Source organism: Octopus bimaculoides, chromosome 5 (assembly GCF_001194135.2).
Source record: "Octopus bimaculoides isolate UCB-OBI-ISO-001 chromosome 5, ASM119413v2, whole genome shotgun sequence".
NCBI classification, from domain to species: Eukaryota; Metazoa; Mollusca; class Cephalopoda; order Octopoda; family Octopodidae; genus Octopus; species Octopus bimaculoides.
The window spans coordinates 34,142,718-34,157,312 of NC_068985.1; the positions used below are offsets into that span (position 1 = coordinate 34,142,718).

General features: G+C 36.4%; 1 protein-coding gene across 4 annotated transcripts in view; it reads left to right on the forward strand.

Annotated features, from left to right (window-relative positions):
* LOC106869180 (nucleobindin-2) overlaps positions 1-14,595 on the forward strand; it is a 64,140-nt gene that overhangs the window by 15,431 nt on the left and 34,114 nt on the right. For all 4 annotated transcript variants that reach the window (XM_052968283.1, XM_052968282.1, XM_052968281.1 and 1 more), the window contains one exon: positions 1,145-1,269. In XM_052968283.1, coding sequence (XP_052824243.1) covers positions 1,156-1,269 — 114 coding nt within the window. In that variant the 5' untranslated portion in view covers positions 1,145-1,155. The remainder of the gene's footprint in view (positions 1-1,144; positions 1,270-14,595) is intronic.

The following is a 14,595-nucleotide window of genomic DNA, read 5'->3' on the forward strand; positions in this document are numbered from 1 at the left end:
TGTAGATTGTTCTTCGTATTAGAATTATTTTAAATTTGAGTAATATGTTAAATGTTGTATTAAGAATAGATGGAATCATAGTGATTGTTTAAACTCCCAATTATTTATTAATGCATTTTTGTAAATATATTGTTTAGAAGCATTTTTCATTAGAGTTTCTACTGAATAATAGCAAAGGGTTTTGCAACCATAGGTTCAATAGGTGCAATTTTTGTTCACCACATTCTTAACTGTATTCTTTTATTCTCTTACTTGTTTGAGTCATTTGACTGTAGCCATGCTGGAGCACTGCCTTTAGTTGAACAAATCGACCCTGGGACTTATTCTTTGTAAGCCTAGAACCTAATTTACCAAACTCTTTTGCTGAACTGCTAAGTTATGTGGACGTAAATACACCAACATCGGTTGTCAAGCGATGGTGGGGTGGGGTGGACAAATACAGACACACAAATACATACATTCATATATACAATTTCGAGCTTCTTTCAGTTTCTGTCTAACCAAATCCACTCACAAGGCTTTGGTCAGCCCAAGGCTATTAGAAAATTTTTGTCCAAGGTGCCATGCAATGGGACTGAACCCAGAACCATGTAGTTGGGAAGCAAGCTTCTTACCTGCACCTATGTTTTTCATACAGAAAATATCCTTAGGAATTTTTCCTGTGGTTTTATTTTAAATTGCTTAATCAGTGAATACTTTTTTTCATTAAAAACCTGTATATTCTTAGTCATTTTGAATTTTGATGACAAGATTTTACTGAAACAAATCGTCACCACATTTAGTAAAGACCAGATTTACACCTCATTCAATTTTTAATCAGTTTGTATTTTGGAGTGGCTTCTTGCTTATAACAAGAATTATCATTAATGCTAATGATTTTTATTTGAATTGTTTTAGTCCTGATACAAAGCAATTTTAAGTTTAAATCTCCACAAAGTTAAAGAGTGCCTACTTTGCAAGGAAAATGCTGAAAATCGAATTTTTATCCTATTCATATTTCAACATTAATTTTACCCTTTCTACTTCTGTATAAAAGCTCTTATTCACACAAAACTTGAGAGTATTATTCTTAGAATTTAATGTTCTTATTTTGTTTTTCACTTTAGTTAGTGAAGGTTTTACATTTTCATTTTTTTTTTTTCAGAAAGGCTTGTGATGTTTATAACAATATTAGTAAGTTTGGTGCTTTTTGTCATCAATGGTATAGTATGTCCACCAGTAAAACCGGGCACCAAACCAAAAGAAGGTGCATCAGTCAATGATACCAATGTAAGTTTATAGTTTTTCTATTTGTATACCCACATACATTTCTTTTGTCTCTGAATGTATTATTTCCTTATATGAACATTAAATCCAAGATTTATAGTTGAATAATAGGTTTGTGAAATGCATTTCTTTTATAAATAATGTGAAATGTCCCCAAAGCCATGTTACTGACCTAATTTTCTAGAAGCTTCTACTTTGACTTTCAATTTTAGATTATACTAGCAGTAGTACCTGGTGTTGCATGGGTCTTAATAAATTACCATTCAACTATGGAAAGATGAGGCTTTACACTTGAGAAAATTTTTTGAGCCCTACCTTGGCTACCGCATTCACGCAATGCTTTTCTGATTTCAACACCTTACTCCTCAGCCCAGTGCAGATTAGAACCATACACTTGTGGAATGCTTTTAAGGCCAACAGTTTAGAAACACCTATCGTAAGGGCTTGCAGTCTGGCATCACTCTGAAGGCGATTATCACGGTCTTGTAATGTTTGGGAAGATTAAGCAGCAGTAGTGTTTGCAGCATCCATTGTCCGACGTCTATGGTGCTCTTCCTCATTCTCCTCAGCATGTGTGGCTGAAGTGCACGCGACATTAGTGGCTCGGCGACGTTTCCTGTGGGGACTTGTTTCAAAAGCTCTTGCAGCAGCTGTAGACATGGCGTTAGCAGATTGGTGGCTTCTTCACTGAACCGCGTATGCTGCTTCAACAGCAGCTGCTCGAGCTTCAGAGACAGAAGGCCAGCAAAGAAGACGCCAAATCGCCAATGCTGTTGTGACTGTGACTGCTCACACTGCAGAAACCGAAGACCAATGCAGAACTCACTGCACAACGAATGCTGTTTCAATGGCAGCTGCTCAAGCTTCAGAGACAGAAGTCCAGCGAAGAAGCAATGCTGGTTACTACTGCTAGTGAAATGGATGAAGTAAGCTGTAATTACTTACCAGTAACCGATTTGATTACCAGTAGCTTGCACAGTGCAGAGGCTGTTGTTGCTTTAACTATCTCATGCTACGCATAGAAATCGCTTTCATTTATTGCAATAGAAAGCCTCGGTGCCGGATGTTTACACTTTATTGGCAGTGGCTATTTTGAGGTCATGTGGGGTCACAATGTGTGTGCACACCATGGTGGAGATTAATTGTTTATGCATCGGAGAAGAAATGGGGTCAGTGTTCTGAGAAAAACAAATCAGGAGCTACTTCAACAAAGGCATTTTGTTCAAATGTGAGTTTGTCGAATTGTGATCAAACAAAATGCAATTTAATAAAATGAACCATGGCTTAAGACTTGTTGGGTGAAAGTGCATTCGTTTACCGAGTTTGGTTTAAATCGACTCAATGGTTCCGGTGCTATGGTCTGCTTTAATGGCATTTTTTGATTTGGTTTTTCTTGTGCTGTGCTTAAACGATACAGAATTTGAAAAAAATAATAATGAAACAAAAAACCTTGGGTAAGAATGCATAGGTATATCAAGTTTGATCAAAATCGGATGAATCGATTGAGTTTTTGCGAAAACTGAACATTGATCTAAGCAGTTGTTATGACTAAAACATGCCTCGGCACATACCAAATGTATGTCTGAAATTTCAATCAAATCAGTTAGGTGGAATTCGAGTTATAAACCTTCGAACTTGCAGTGTACTGTTATATTGAGCCTCTTTAGTGATTCCATATGTGGAAGCTCAGTCAATGGCTCATTGCATTGGTAGCATTTTTTCTTTGTGAAATGTAGCAATTGTTTTATTAATACTTTGCCTTTCATAACTTGCATAATATATTATACCATTTAGTTTTTTTTTATATTCATAAATATGACTAGATATTAACAATAAGCAATCAGATTTGACCTACTTGTTGATGATAACCTGTTAGGTAGTTAGTATACTATTAGATATGTCATTCTGATAGAAACAAAAGAAAACTTTTTCTCATATTGAATTAAAGTTTTCCATAATGTTGGTTTGGTTTATAAAATACGCTGTGAGTAGCAGGTGTTTCTGATAGACCAGATATGGAAATTAGATTCTCACACATTACAATCATCATCATCAAATACCTGATTAATCATCTTGCCACGCTGGCAATGGGTTAATAGTATTATTAGTCATTGAGTTACTTGAATATGTATAATTTTTATTGCAACCTTCATTTTTTTCTCTTCTGTAGTTCAGTCTCAACTATTTCTTTTATCATGAAAGGTAGTAATAAAATTATTTAATGAACATATCTTTAATTTCCAAATAGATTTTACCATATTAAACCCTTTTTATAATTAACATTGATGTCTCCAAATTATGTAATCCTCACATATTGTTTTTAAACAATATTCATAAGCAATTCCATTTGTAATTTGAAAATGAAACCCATGTGTCATCAAATTTTCTCATACTATTTTACATCTATTTTTCTATAGAGTATTCTTATTTTATTGTTTTACTGGTTAGTCATTAGACTGTTGCCTTGCTAGGGCATCACCTTAGGGATTTGGTTGATTATATTAACCTCAAAACTTATTCCAATCTGATCATCATTATTTAATGTCTGTTTTCCATGCTGGCATGGGTTGGATGGCTTGACAGGTGCTGGCAAGCCAGAGAACTGCACTAAATTCTACTGTCTGTTTTGGCATGGTTTTTATGGCTGGATGCCCTTCCTAATGCCAACCACTTTACAGTGTGTGTGTGAGGCCTAAAATTTGTGGCAACTTTTAGAAGTATGTTATTCATGATGAGAAACCATATAATACAAGACTGTTTCTTTGATATATATAGCTACTGAGTATTTGAGCTGTTGAAAGATACAATGCTGTCCTCTTCTCATTGATAGATGTTCACATGGTTTCTATCTTGGATTCAAAGATGTCTAGCATGAGGTGTTTAGGGTTTTATGTATATATGTGTGTGTGTGTAGATGTGTAAATGGGGATCAAAAGTAATCTAATGTTTCGATGAGCTATAGGGTATTTTGATTTATAAAAATGTTTTAATGGTTAATCATGAGATATGCTTGTTAAATTATAGTAGTACTGCCAAAACTGGGACTTTATTTTAACAATATAAGAAGGATGAAAGACTGTTCTCAATCTGGGATTTGAATTCCTAACACAAAATAATGTCCCTAAAACCTGCCAGGCAATTTGTTTGTAGTTCTACTAATTCTGCCAAACCACTACCCCACAACAACAACAAAATAATAATAATAATAATAATAATAATCCTAAGGATATGAAGACAGGAGAAGTCCCTGGCCCATCAGGAATCTCTGCTGAGATGCTTAAAATATCTGGGGGTAGAGGTTATGGTCTAGTCACCCGTATTGTAAATCAGGTGGTTCATGAAGGAGTCATACCCAATGACTGGTGTAGCAGCACCACAGTCAACTGCTATAAAGATAATGGTGATGCCTTAGATAGAAATAATTATAGAGGTATCAAATTGCTGGATCAGGTGATGAACGCTACGGAGAGAGTCATAGCCCAACTAACTAGGGAGAGAGCTTAGATGAGATGCAGTTCAGTTTTGTGCTGAGAAGCACCACTGATGCTATATTTCTGGTGAGGCAGTTACAAGAGAAATACATAGCCAAATATAAACCTCTGGACTTGACCTTTGTGTATTTGGAGAAAGCCTTTAACAGGGCCCCCTGAGTCCTTATCTGGTGGTAAATGTGGAAACTAGGGATAGACAAGTGGTTAGTGAGAGCTGTACAAGCTATGTACAGGAACACGATCAATAAGGTGAGGGTTGGCAACGAGTACAGTGAAGAATTGAGGGTACAAGTAGGGATTCACCAATGATCGGTCCCTAGCCCTCTCTTGTTCATCATAGTCCTCCAGTCAATAACAGAGATATTCAAGACAGGCTGCCCCTGGGAGCTCCTCTATGCTGATGACCTTGCTCTTATAGCTGAATCACTACCTTTACTAGAGACGTTCCAGTTATGGAAGCAAGGTCTAGAATCAAAAGGCCTTATAGTTAACCCAGCAAAACCAAAATTTTAGTAAGTAGGAAGGCAGACAAATTACAAATCTCTTCAAGTAGGTGGCCCTGCTCAATCTGTAGAAAAGAGGTAGGTAGAAACTCCAGAAGATACACCTGGTGTAAGCTTTGGACACATAACAGGTGCAGCAATATCAGCGGAAGGTTAACAGGGAAACTAGCTTTTGTATGTGGAAGATGCTCAGATACAATAAATGTTGAAAATGAGCAGAACATAGACTCCATCAACTTCCAGCAGGATAAGCTAAAGGTAGTAGATAGCTTCCGTTATCTAAGTGACCAAGTTAGTAGTGGAGGTGGGATACTCCGAAAGCATAGCTGTGAGAATAAGATTAGGATGGGCAAAGTTCAGAGAGCTCTTACCCCTGCTGGCAACAAAGGGCCTCTCTCCCAGAGTGAAAGGCTAATTGTTTGATACCTGTGTGAACAGCTATGCTGCATGGCAGTGAAACATGGGCTGTGGCAGCCGAGGACATGCATAGGCTTGAAAGAAATGAAGCCAGTATGCTTCACTGGATGTGCAATGTCAGTGTACATGTTCAACAGTGTAAACATCTTGAGAGATAAGCTAGGCATAAGAAGCATCAGATGTGGTATGCAAGAGAGATGATTGCACTGGTATGGTCATGTGATGCATATGGACAAGACAGCTGTGTAAAGAAGTACTGATCTCTAACTGTGGAGGGAACCTGTGGTAGAGGTAGACCTAGGAAGACATGGAATGAGGTGGTGAAGCATGGTCTTTGAACTTTGAGCTTCATAGAGGCAATGACTAGTGACCGAGACCTTTGGCGATGTGCTGTGCTTGAGAGGACCCATTCAAGCCAAGTGCACCCATGCTGGTGACATATAAAGAACATCTTTCGAGCATTGGGCCTCATGGAGGCAAAGTGGCTGAGTTCCTTTCAAGTATTGGGCCTCACGGAGGCAATGACTGAGACCTTTGGCATTATGTTGTGCTTGAGGAGACCTATCAAGCCGAGCAAGATCACAGTTGTGGCAGATACCGTTGTTATGCAACTTGGCACCTGTGCTGGTGGCATGTAAAAGCACCCATTACACTTTTGGAGTGGTTGGCATTAGGAAGGGCATTCAGCCATAGAAAGCCATGCCAAATGAGACTGGAGTCTGGTACAGCCTTCCAGTGTGCCAGTTCGGTTAAACTGTCCAACCCATGCCAGTATGGACAATGAACATTAAACAATGATGATGACTATAGGCACAGGGCCTGAAATTTTTAGCGGGGGGACTAGTCGATTACATCAACCCCATTGTTTCACTGGTACTTAATTTATCAACCCCAACCTTGGCAGAATTTGTACTCAGAATGTAGCGACGGGCAAAATACCACTAAACATTTCATCCATTGTGCTAACGATTTTGCCAACTTGCTACCAAGATATAATGATAATAATAATAACCATGATGATGATAATTATCATTCTTACTATTATTATTAAAGGCAGTGAAATGCTTAGTGGTATTTCGACTGTCTTCACATTCTGAGTTCAAATTCTGCCAAGGTCAGCTTTGCTGTTCATCGTTTTGGGGTCGATAAATTAAGTACCAGTTGCATACTGGGTCGATCTAATTGACTGTCCCCTTCTCCCCCAAAATTGCAGGTCTTGTTCCTATAGTAGAAAGGATTTTTATTAAAGTCGGCGAGCTGACAGAATTGTTAGCACACTGGATGAAATGCTTAGTGGTATTTTGCCCATCGCTACATTCTGAGTTCAAATTCCAATGAGGTTGACTTTGCCTTTCATCCTTTCAGAGTCAATAAAATAAGTACCTGTTGGAGTCAATGTAATTGACTTATCCCTACCTCCCTCAAGTTGCCCTTGTGGCAAAAATTTGAAATAATTATTATGTAGGTGGTGAGTTGGCAGAACTATTAGCTTAGAAGCATTTTGTCCATCTTTACACTGTGAATTCAAATTCTGCCAAGGTCAACTTTGCCTTTCATTCTCTTGGGGGTTGATGAAATAAGTACCAGTTATGCACTTGGATCGATGTAATTAACTAGCCCTCTTTCCCTGAATTTCAGGCCTTGTGCCTATAGAAGAAAGGATTATTATTAAGGTGAACAGGTAGAATCGTTAGCACACTTGGCGAAACACTTAGTGGTATTTCGTCAGTCATTGTGTTCTGAGTTCAAATTCCACTGAGGTCTACTTTGCCTTTCATCCTTTCGGAGGTTGATAAATAAAGTACCAGTTGAGCCATGGGATTGATGTAATCGACTACCCCCTCCCCTGAAATTTCAGGCCTTGTGCCTATTGTAGAAAGGATTATTATTATTATTCATCCAACCTATGCCAGCATGGAAAATGGATGTTAGCTGAACTAAATCCAAAGCTGCACTTATAAAGGAAAGCTTTGTTAACTGAACTGACTCCAGTATTATTAGTGGGTATTTTGACTCTGGATGGAGGAAAAGCAAAGCTGATTCTGGCAGGATTTGAACACAGAATATAGAGGTATAGAAGTATATACTTAGGAATGTTTTACTTTGGTTCTCTACTATTTTTCCTCTCTGATCTTACTGGGGGGTAGTATGGCGCTAATATGTGAACTGGACTTTAATTAGGAAGAAAAAAAAAAATGGATTGTAGATTCATTTATCTTATAAAACACTTATTCTCAGTCATGGAAACAATAAAAGTGTTCCCCTTTGGGTTGGGTAATGTTGGCTGAGTCAGTTCTCACTGTGTTATTAACCTAAGAGGAATAAGTAGCAAAGTAAGCCTCATCAGGGTTTGAATTTGGAATCAAGGGGAATGTAACTAAATATAATAACGCATTGTTTAGTGTTCTATTTAATTAATAACTTTTTATGTTCTGATAATAATTTGTATGTTGGCACAAAGCCATGCATTTGTCAGGGATATAGTTGATTGAATTGACTCTAGCACTTTTATTTGATCTACTAAGGAGTAACGAAAGAAAAAATTGAACATTATTAAATTAGTGCTCAGAATATAATAGATATAGAACTAAATAGTGGAAAATATTTACTCTGATGCTGTACCAGTTCAACCACTTCATTAATAATTTGGATCAAGAAACAATAAAAAAAGAAATTGAAGTATTCATACTATTAAGGCTAAAGTGAAGCAAGAAGGGATATCTGCTCTGGACTACTTTTGGGAGGGGGCAGTTGATATTTGTATTAGGTGGTATTTTGGGGAAGTAGAGGGAATTGAAGGACTACCTCAAGCAATAAACACTCTAGCTATACCATTGAATATCATCATTTTAAGCACATATCATCATTGTTTTAATGTATACTTTTCCAAGCTTGCATGGGTCAAATGAGAGTGCATTGGGGCAGAGTTTCTATGGTGAAATGCTCTTCTTATTGCCAACCCACTTATTTCCAAGTAGGTTGGTAATATCCAAGTCTATTGAGCAACAAACAGCTTGGGCATGTTTTACATGGAGAGCTGGAAACAAAGACATCCATATGACTGAGCTCTTTCTTTACAAAGATTGTGCAGCATATCAAGAAACCTGGACATGCTTTCATTGTGATTATAGAATGCTAGATTTTCCAACGTTTTGCAGTATTTTTTATCTTGTTTTATTCATTGGACTGTGGCCATGCTGGAGCACCTTCTTCAAGTAGTTTTAGTCAAAGAAAATAACACCACTACTTAGTTTTAAGTCTGGTACTTACTCTCTTAGTTTCTTTTGCTAAGTCACAAGGATATTAACAAGCCAACATTAGTTGTCAAAGTGTGTGTGTGTATGTGGGGCCACACACACACACACACACAATGGATTTCCAGTCTAGACTATGTGGGCAGAGATAGCAATATAAGGAGATGCAAATGCCTCAAAGACCTGCTCAGATGTTTCCAACTGCTAAATATATAATATAAATGATGATGATTATGATGATATATATTCCATTGTACAGCCCCAAGCTTTACATATTGAGAAATTAAAAAGGAATTGTGTATTGTATATCTTGATGTTAACACTATAAAAGCTATGAAAAATCATGTAATATTCATTTTGATATTAGCATTACAAAAATAGTGAAAAATCTACAATCAGAAGCTGTTGTGTAACACCTGGTCAGCTCTAATGAAGCAGTCCTATGGGCTGTTGGTTTGCTGACTACAACATACATATCCAGACTGTTCATTCTGATTCATCAATGTATCCTTTCCACTGTTCAGTCTGTTACTGTATATCTTTAGATTTCAGTGGTGGCAATGACAAAGGTGGACTTGGTTAGTGGGTGACAGTTGGTGTTCCTCTGCATGAAGGTTTTAGCTTTCTGGAAACTTAACCTTATACCATACTTCAACAAGAAATTGTAATGTAGTCTCAACTTGAGTAATGCCTTGTGAGTGGAATTTGGTAGCTGGAAATTGCAGAACTTCATTAAACATACAAATATGTGTGTGTGGATTATGTCGTATTCCATAACATGATGGTTTGACTAATAGATATTGATATAATAGTACTAGGCTGAAATAAAGTAATGAAGTTGGTATGATTGGCTAAACCATCTAAAAGTGGTACTCCAGCATGATTATAGTTTAGTGACTGAAACCAGCAATAAAAAAAAAAAAGAAAAAAAAAAAGAATATATTTATTTCAATCTTGGTTTGTGTGAGAAGTAAGCAAAGAATAACTGCAAATTATATTTGTATCCAGCTTCCATATGCTTTTCTTTTTATCAAAAAAATTAATAATTTAATTTTGTTCAAAGTAATATTTGGTCACTCACATTCAATCAGCCTTGTAAACTGAATTTAGATGATTGATTTTACAAAATATTTCTCCTCAAATAAGATTTAAAAAAAGATGCATTTAATATTATACCAAACCATGGGATATATTCTATTCATTATAGAAAATGAAATTAGGTGCTATTTTATCTATTTTGTGTTCAGGATGTTTTGTTCCAACAATTGGCTATTTTTAGAATGACTTCATGACGTGCACCTTTCATGAAAGAAGTTTGGATTACTTTCTTTTAGTTCTTCTCTTAAAAAATTTATATAATCTGCAATCATAAGTGTGTCAAAGCTACTCTCTCCACTTAAATGCAAAGTGCAGAAATATCTTCAGATGTATGGAGTAAAAAAGGTCACCAGCCCTCACAGTGTCACTTCAATTACACTTAAGCAACACACTCTTGAACTTGCTCCTCTACTTACCAAAGTTTTTAATCTCCCACTCTCTATAAGATCATACCCTAACATTTGGAAGCATGTTTCTGTGTCTCCCATTCCAAAAAAAGGTAATTCCTTCAACTCACCCATCACTCCATATTGACACTTCATACTATCACTTGGAAATGTTTTGAAGTGTGAATTGTTGCTCTCACTTGTAACTTATAGATAATTGAGACGGCCATCAACAACAATGTTCTCCATCACCTTGAATCTATCTCTCTTTCCTCAATAACCACTAGAATGGTTTTTGTGGAGCCAGATCCACAGGAGACCTATTCTCCTATGTTATTCACCTGGGACTCTCACTTTAGAGACGTTTGGTGAAAGTAATGTTGTTGCTTTAGATATCAGCAAAGGTTTTGACCATATTTGGCATGTAAATCTACTATCAAAACTTCTCAGCTATGAGCTCTGTCCATCTCTCATCTCTTGGGTCCATAACTTCTTATCACATTATTGTGGCATGTGTTAACAAAACTCTTTCTACCTCATATTTGATCATCTCTGGTGTTCCATAAGGTTTTGGTTCTGTCCTCACTCTTTTCATTCTATATATCAATGGCTTATTTATTGCTGCATCTAAAACAATGCCCATTCCTATGTAGGTGACACAACCCTGCATTTCTCCCTAACTTACCTTAGATTCATCTAAATGCAACTGAGACACCAGTCCAAACCTGCATTGATTCCAAAAATGGTCTTGAGAGCATCTTTCACTGGCACCATGCTGACCTTGTCTCTTAATAGTAACCCCCCCCCCTCAAAACTGAAGCACTAATTATATCAAGAAAACACTATTGCCCACACCCCTCTAAACGTGAGCATCACTCACTTAGAACCTTTACGTTTGCTCTTAATGTTAGGGGTCATTATGTCACTATCCTGATATGCTTTCATCAGAAGAGATCCTCTTCTGGTGAAATCACATCCATAACCTGGCTAGGATCATGTCCCAAAAACTAGCCCTTCTCTTTAGGCCAGAAAATATTTCAGTTCCTAACTGATATTCTATAAGGCTCAAGTGTAGCCCACAAATGAGTATTGTTCCCCCATATGGGATGACACTGCTACTATACACATTGACATTCTAGATTGCATCCAGAGAAGGGCCACTTACCTAATTGGCTCTCATTCAGTTCTGACACATACTGGCCTCTGACCCATAGCCATGCTGTCTCTTTTTGTTTTTTCTGTTGCTACAATAATGGCCTTTGTTCCTCAGAGTTGGCTGGTTTCCACCTCTCAGGCACCTCTGACTCACTCAGTCCTCCATTTCTTGGCACCCTTGTTGTGTCCAACTCCACTTTTCTAGCACTAACCACTATATCCAATTCTTTATCCTTTTGTCACTTTAAATGGAACATTGTCACCAGTCTCACTAGTCTTGGAGGACTTGCAACTTTTCTTGAACTATGTTGCCTCCTCCAGTCCCTGCAACTAAAAAAAAAAGGGAAAAACATAAAACATCCTTTGTTGAACTCTGATAACCCATTGTCAGTATTTAGTATCTCATTTCTGCTCCATTAAACAACAAAGTAGGAGGCAAATCTTTTTCAAGTAATTTTCTCTGAAGTTCTGCTGCCTATTCATCTCAGGAATTTAGAATGAAATATCCTATCCATAGACAACAAAATGCATACACTGAACATGGATAAAAACAATTACAAACTCATAAAACAATATCTTATCAATTCAGCTATTTCTTCTGTACAGTTCATGTTTTGTTTCTATTTTATCCCATTATGCTGGAAATTTTTAACAGGTTATCTGTTAATAGTTTTTTTTTTACAAGCAGGATGAGAAATAGTCCTTAAATAATAGGAGTTTAAAATAGTCAAATAAATGATAAAGAAGCAAAATAAAAAGCAAGACAAATAAATACTATCATAATTGTCATCATTGTTCCACATCCACTTTTCATTCTGGCATGAGTTAGGTGGATTGCTATGACCAGAGTCAGCATGTATTTAGAGGTACAGCTCATCTAATTGGTTAGGAGACCTCATTTTACTGGTTTTTCATTTTTGGCTTGGTTTCTATGTTTGAATGTTCTTTCTAATATCAATCACTTCACTGAGTGTAATGGAATATACAAAGTGTACAGATATATTAAGTAGAAAATCCTGACATTCAGATTGAAACGAAGTGTATTCCTTGTAGTAGGAGAATGAAAACCGATAACATTGTTGAATTGGAGTATCAGAAATCTTTGGGTTGAGTAAACCTAATCTGTAATAGATGACTATAGGAATGTCAAGAGATCAAAACAGTTTTCATGAGAAAGATTTTTTTTTTTATGTAGGAAACGAAATGACCATTTAAATTGCTGGGTCAAATCAAACAGAATATATCTCAGGTAATTAGGGTTGGATCCTATAAACTATGCATTTTTATACATAAGAGATTTGTACATAAGAGACATTGTTTTTATTTGAAAGTTGTCTTAGGTTTGTTTCTATAAAAAGAGACAAATAGTATTTCTTGTTGTGTATATATATATATATATATATATATATATATTTGCGTCTTTGTTTGTCCCTCCACCATCACTTGACAATCTATCTTGATATGCTTACATTCCTGCAACTTAGTAGTTTGGCAAAAGTGTCTGATGGAATAAGTACCAGGCTTCAAAGGGGTCCAGCATAGCCACACTGAAAATGACTGAAACAAGTAAATGTATAAAGTGTATATATAAATCCAGTAGCTTTAGAGAACTGGAACTACTAATTTGCATCAGATTGGTCTGGAAGGGACTCTTCTCATGGTCTTCAAATCTTCAGGGAGTGGTGGAACTGACATATGTAACATTCCTTGTGAATAGTTGCATGTCACCAGTTGTATGTGAACTGGTGGTGGAAATCGGTGTGTTGAGAGGGAACTTGTTGTACCTTCATCTATTTGGAGGCTTTATTCAATATGTAAGTGAATAAAGGCATTCAACAAAAATCAATAAAATGAGTACCTGACCAAGTTCTAGGGTTGATATAATTAACAACAACAACAAAGAAAAAGAAATCTTGAAGGCACTGTCTCAGTATGGCTGCTTTTTTATTTGCTTATAAGGTATGATTTCTTACAAATCCAGATCAAATATAAGTGATTCAATCAATCTCAGAATACAGTTGCTACTTATTTTATTGACTTCAAAAAATACAAAAAGTATTTTAACTTCAAATATAGAGAAACAAGATACTGTACTGCATATTATCCAACACACTGTCATTTTAGCCAATTTTCTGTTCACAATGTGTACTCCTTGATTTCTAACATTACCTGACCTCATATATGTAGAGGAAAGATACAGTTAATAAAATCACTTTATCACTGGCGTTTATTTATTTTACTGATCTCCAAGGTAAGAAATACCAGCATTGTATGTTCATAATTTTAACTTTTTACATTGATACACACACTGGCAAAGCTAGAATGTGTGTCACCGGATCCCACAAGAATCACACATCTACTGCAGACCCAAAAGTGCCACCTGGGGCAGATCACCCCCCTCGCCCCAGCTATGCTAGTGGGTACATGTGAGGGAGGAGTATAGTTGACTTGATTGGCTATGAAATTTACTTCCTTTCTTGATCCCATGGGGATGAAAGCAAAGTTGATGCTGTGAGATTTTAACTTGAAATCTGCAAATAAAATGAAATATTGCATGTACATGGTTTCTGCCACTCATTTGTTGTGTGCCACAGAGTCAGTTGAGCAGGACAAAATGATTTATCTTACTTATGTCTCCTTATGTTCCGAGTTCAAATCCTGTCAAGTTCGATGTTTCATTCTTTCAGGAGTGATAAAATTATCAGGTCATCCCATAAGTTCTGTCCGATTTTACCTTTTTTAGAATTGAATGAAATTTGATAGTATTTTAGAATGTCTAATGGAATTAAAAATTATTTTTATGCATTTGTGTACATTTAAACTAATTAAATATTATTTTACAAAATAATAGAATTAAAATTTCTTTGATTAAAACCCTTTCTAACATGGAAGTATCCAAAGAGCATTTGAGGCACATAATGCTTTATGAGTACAAAAAAGGAAACTCAGCAACCAAAGCGACTCGAAACATACACTCAGTTTATGGAAAAGAATGCTTGAATGAAAGAACTTGTAGAAGTTGATA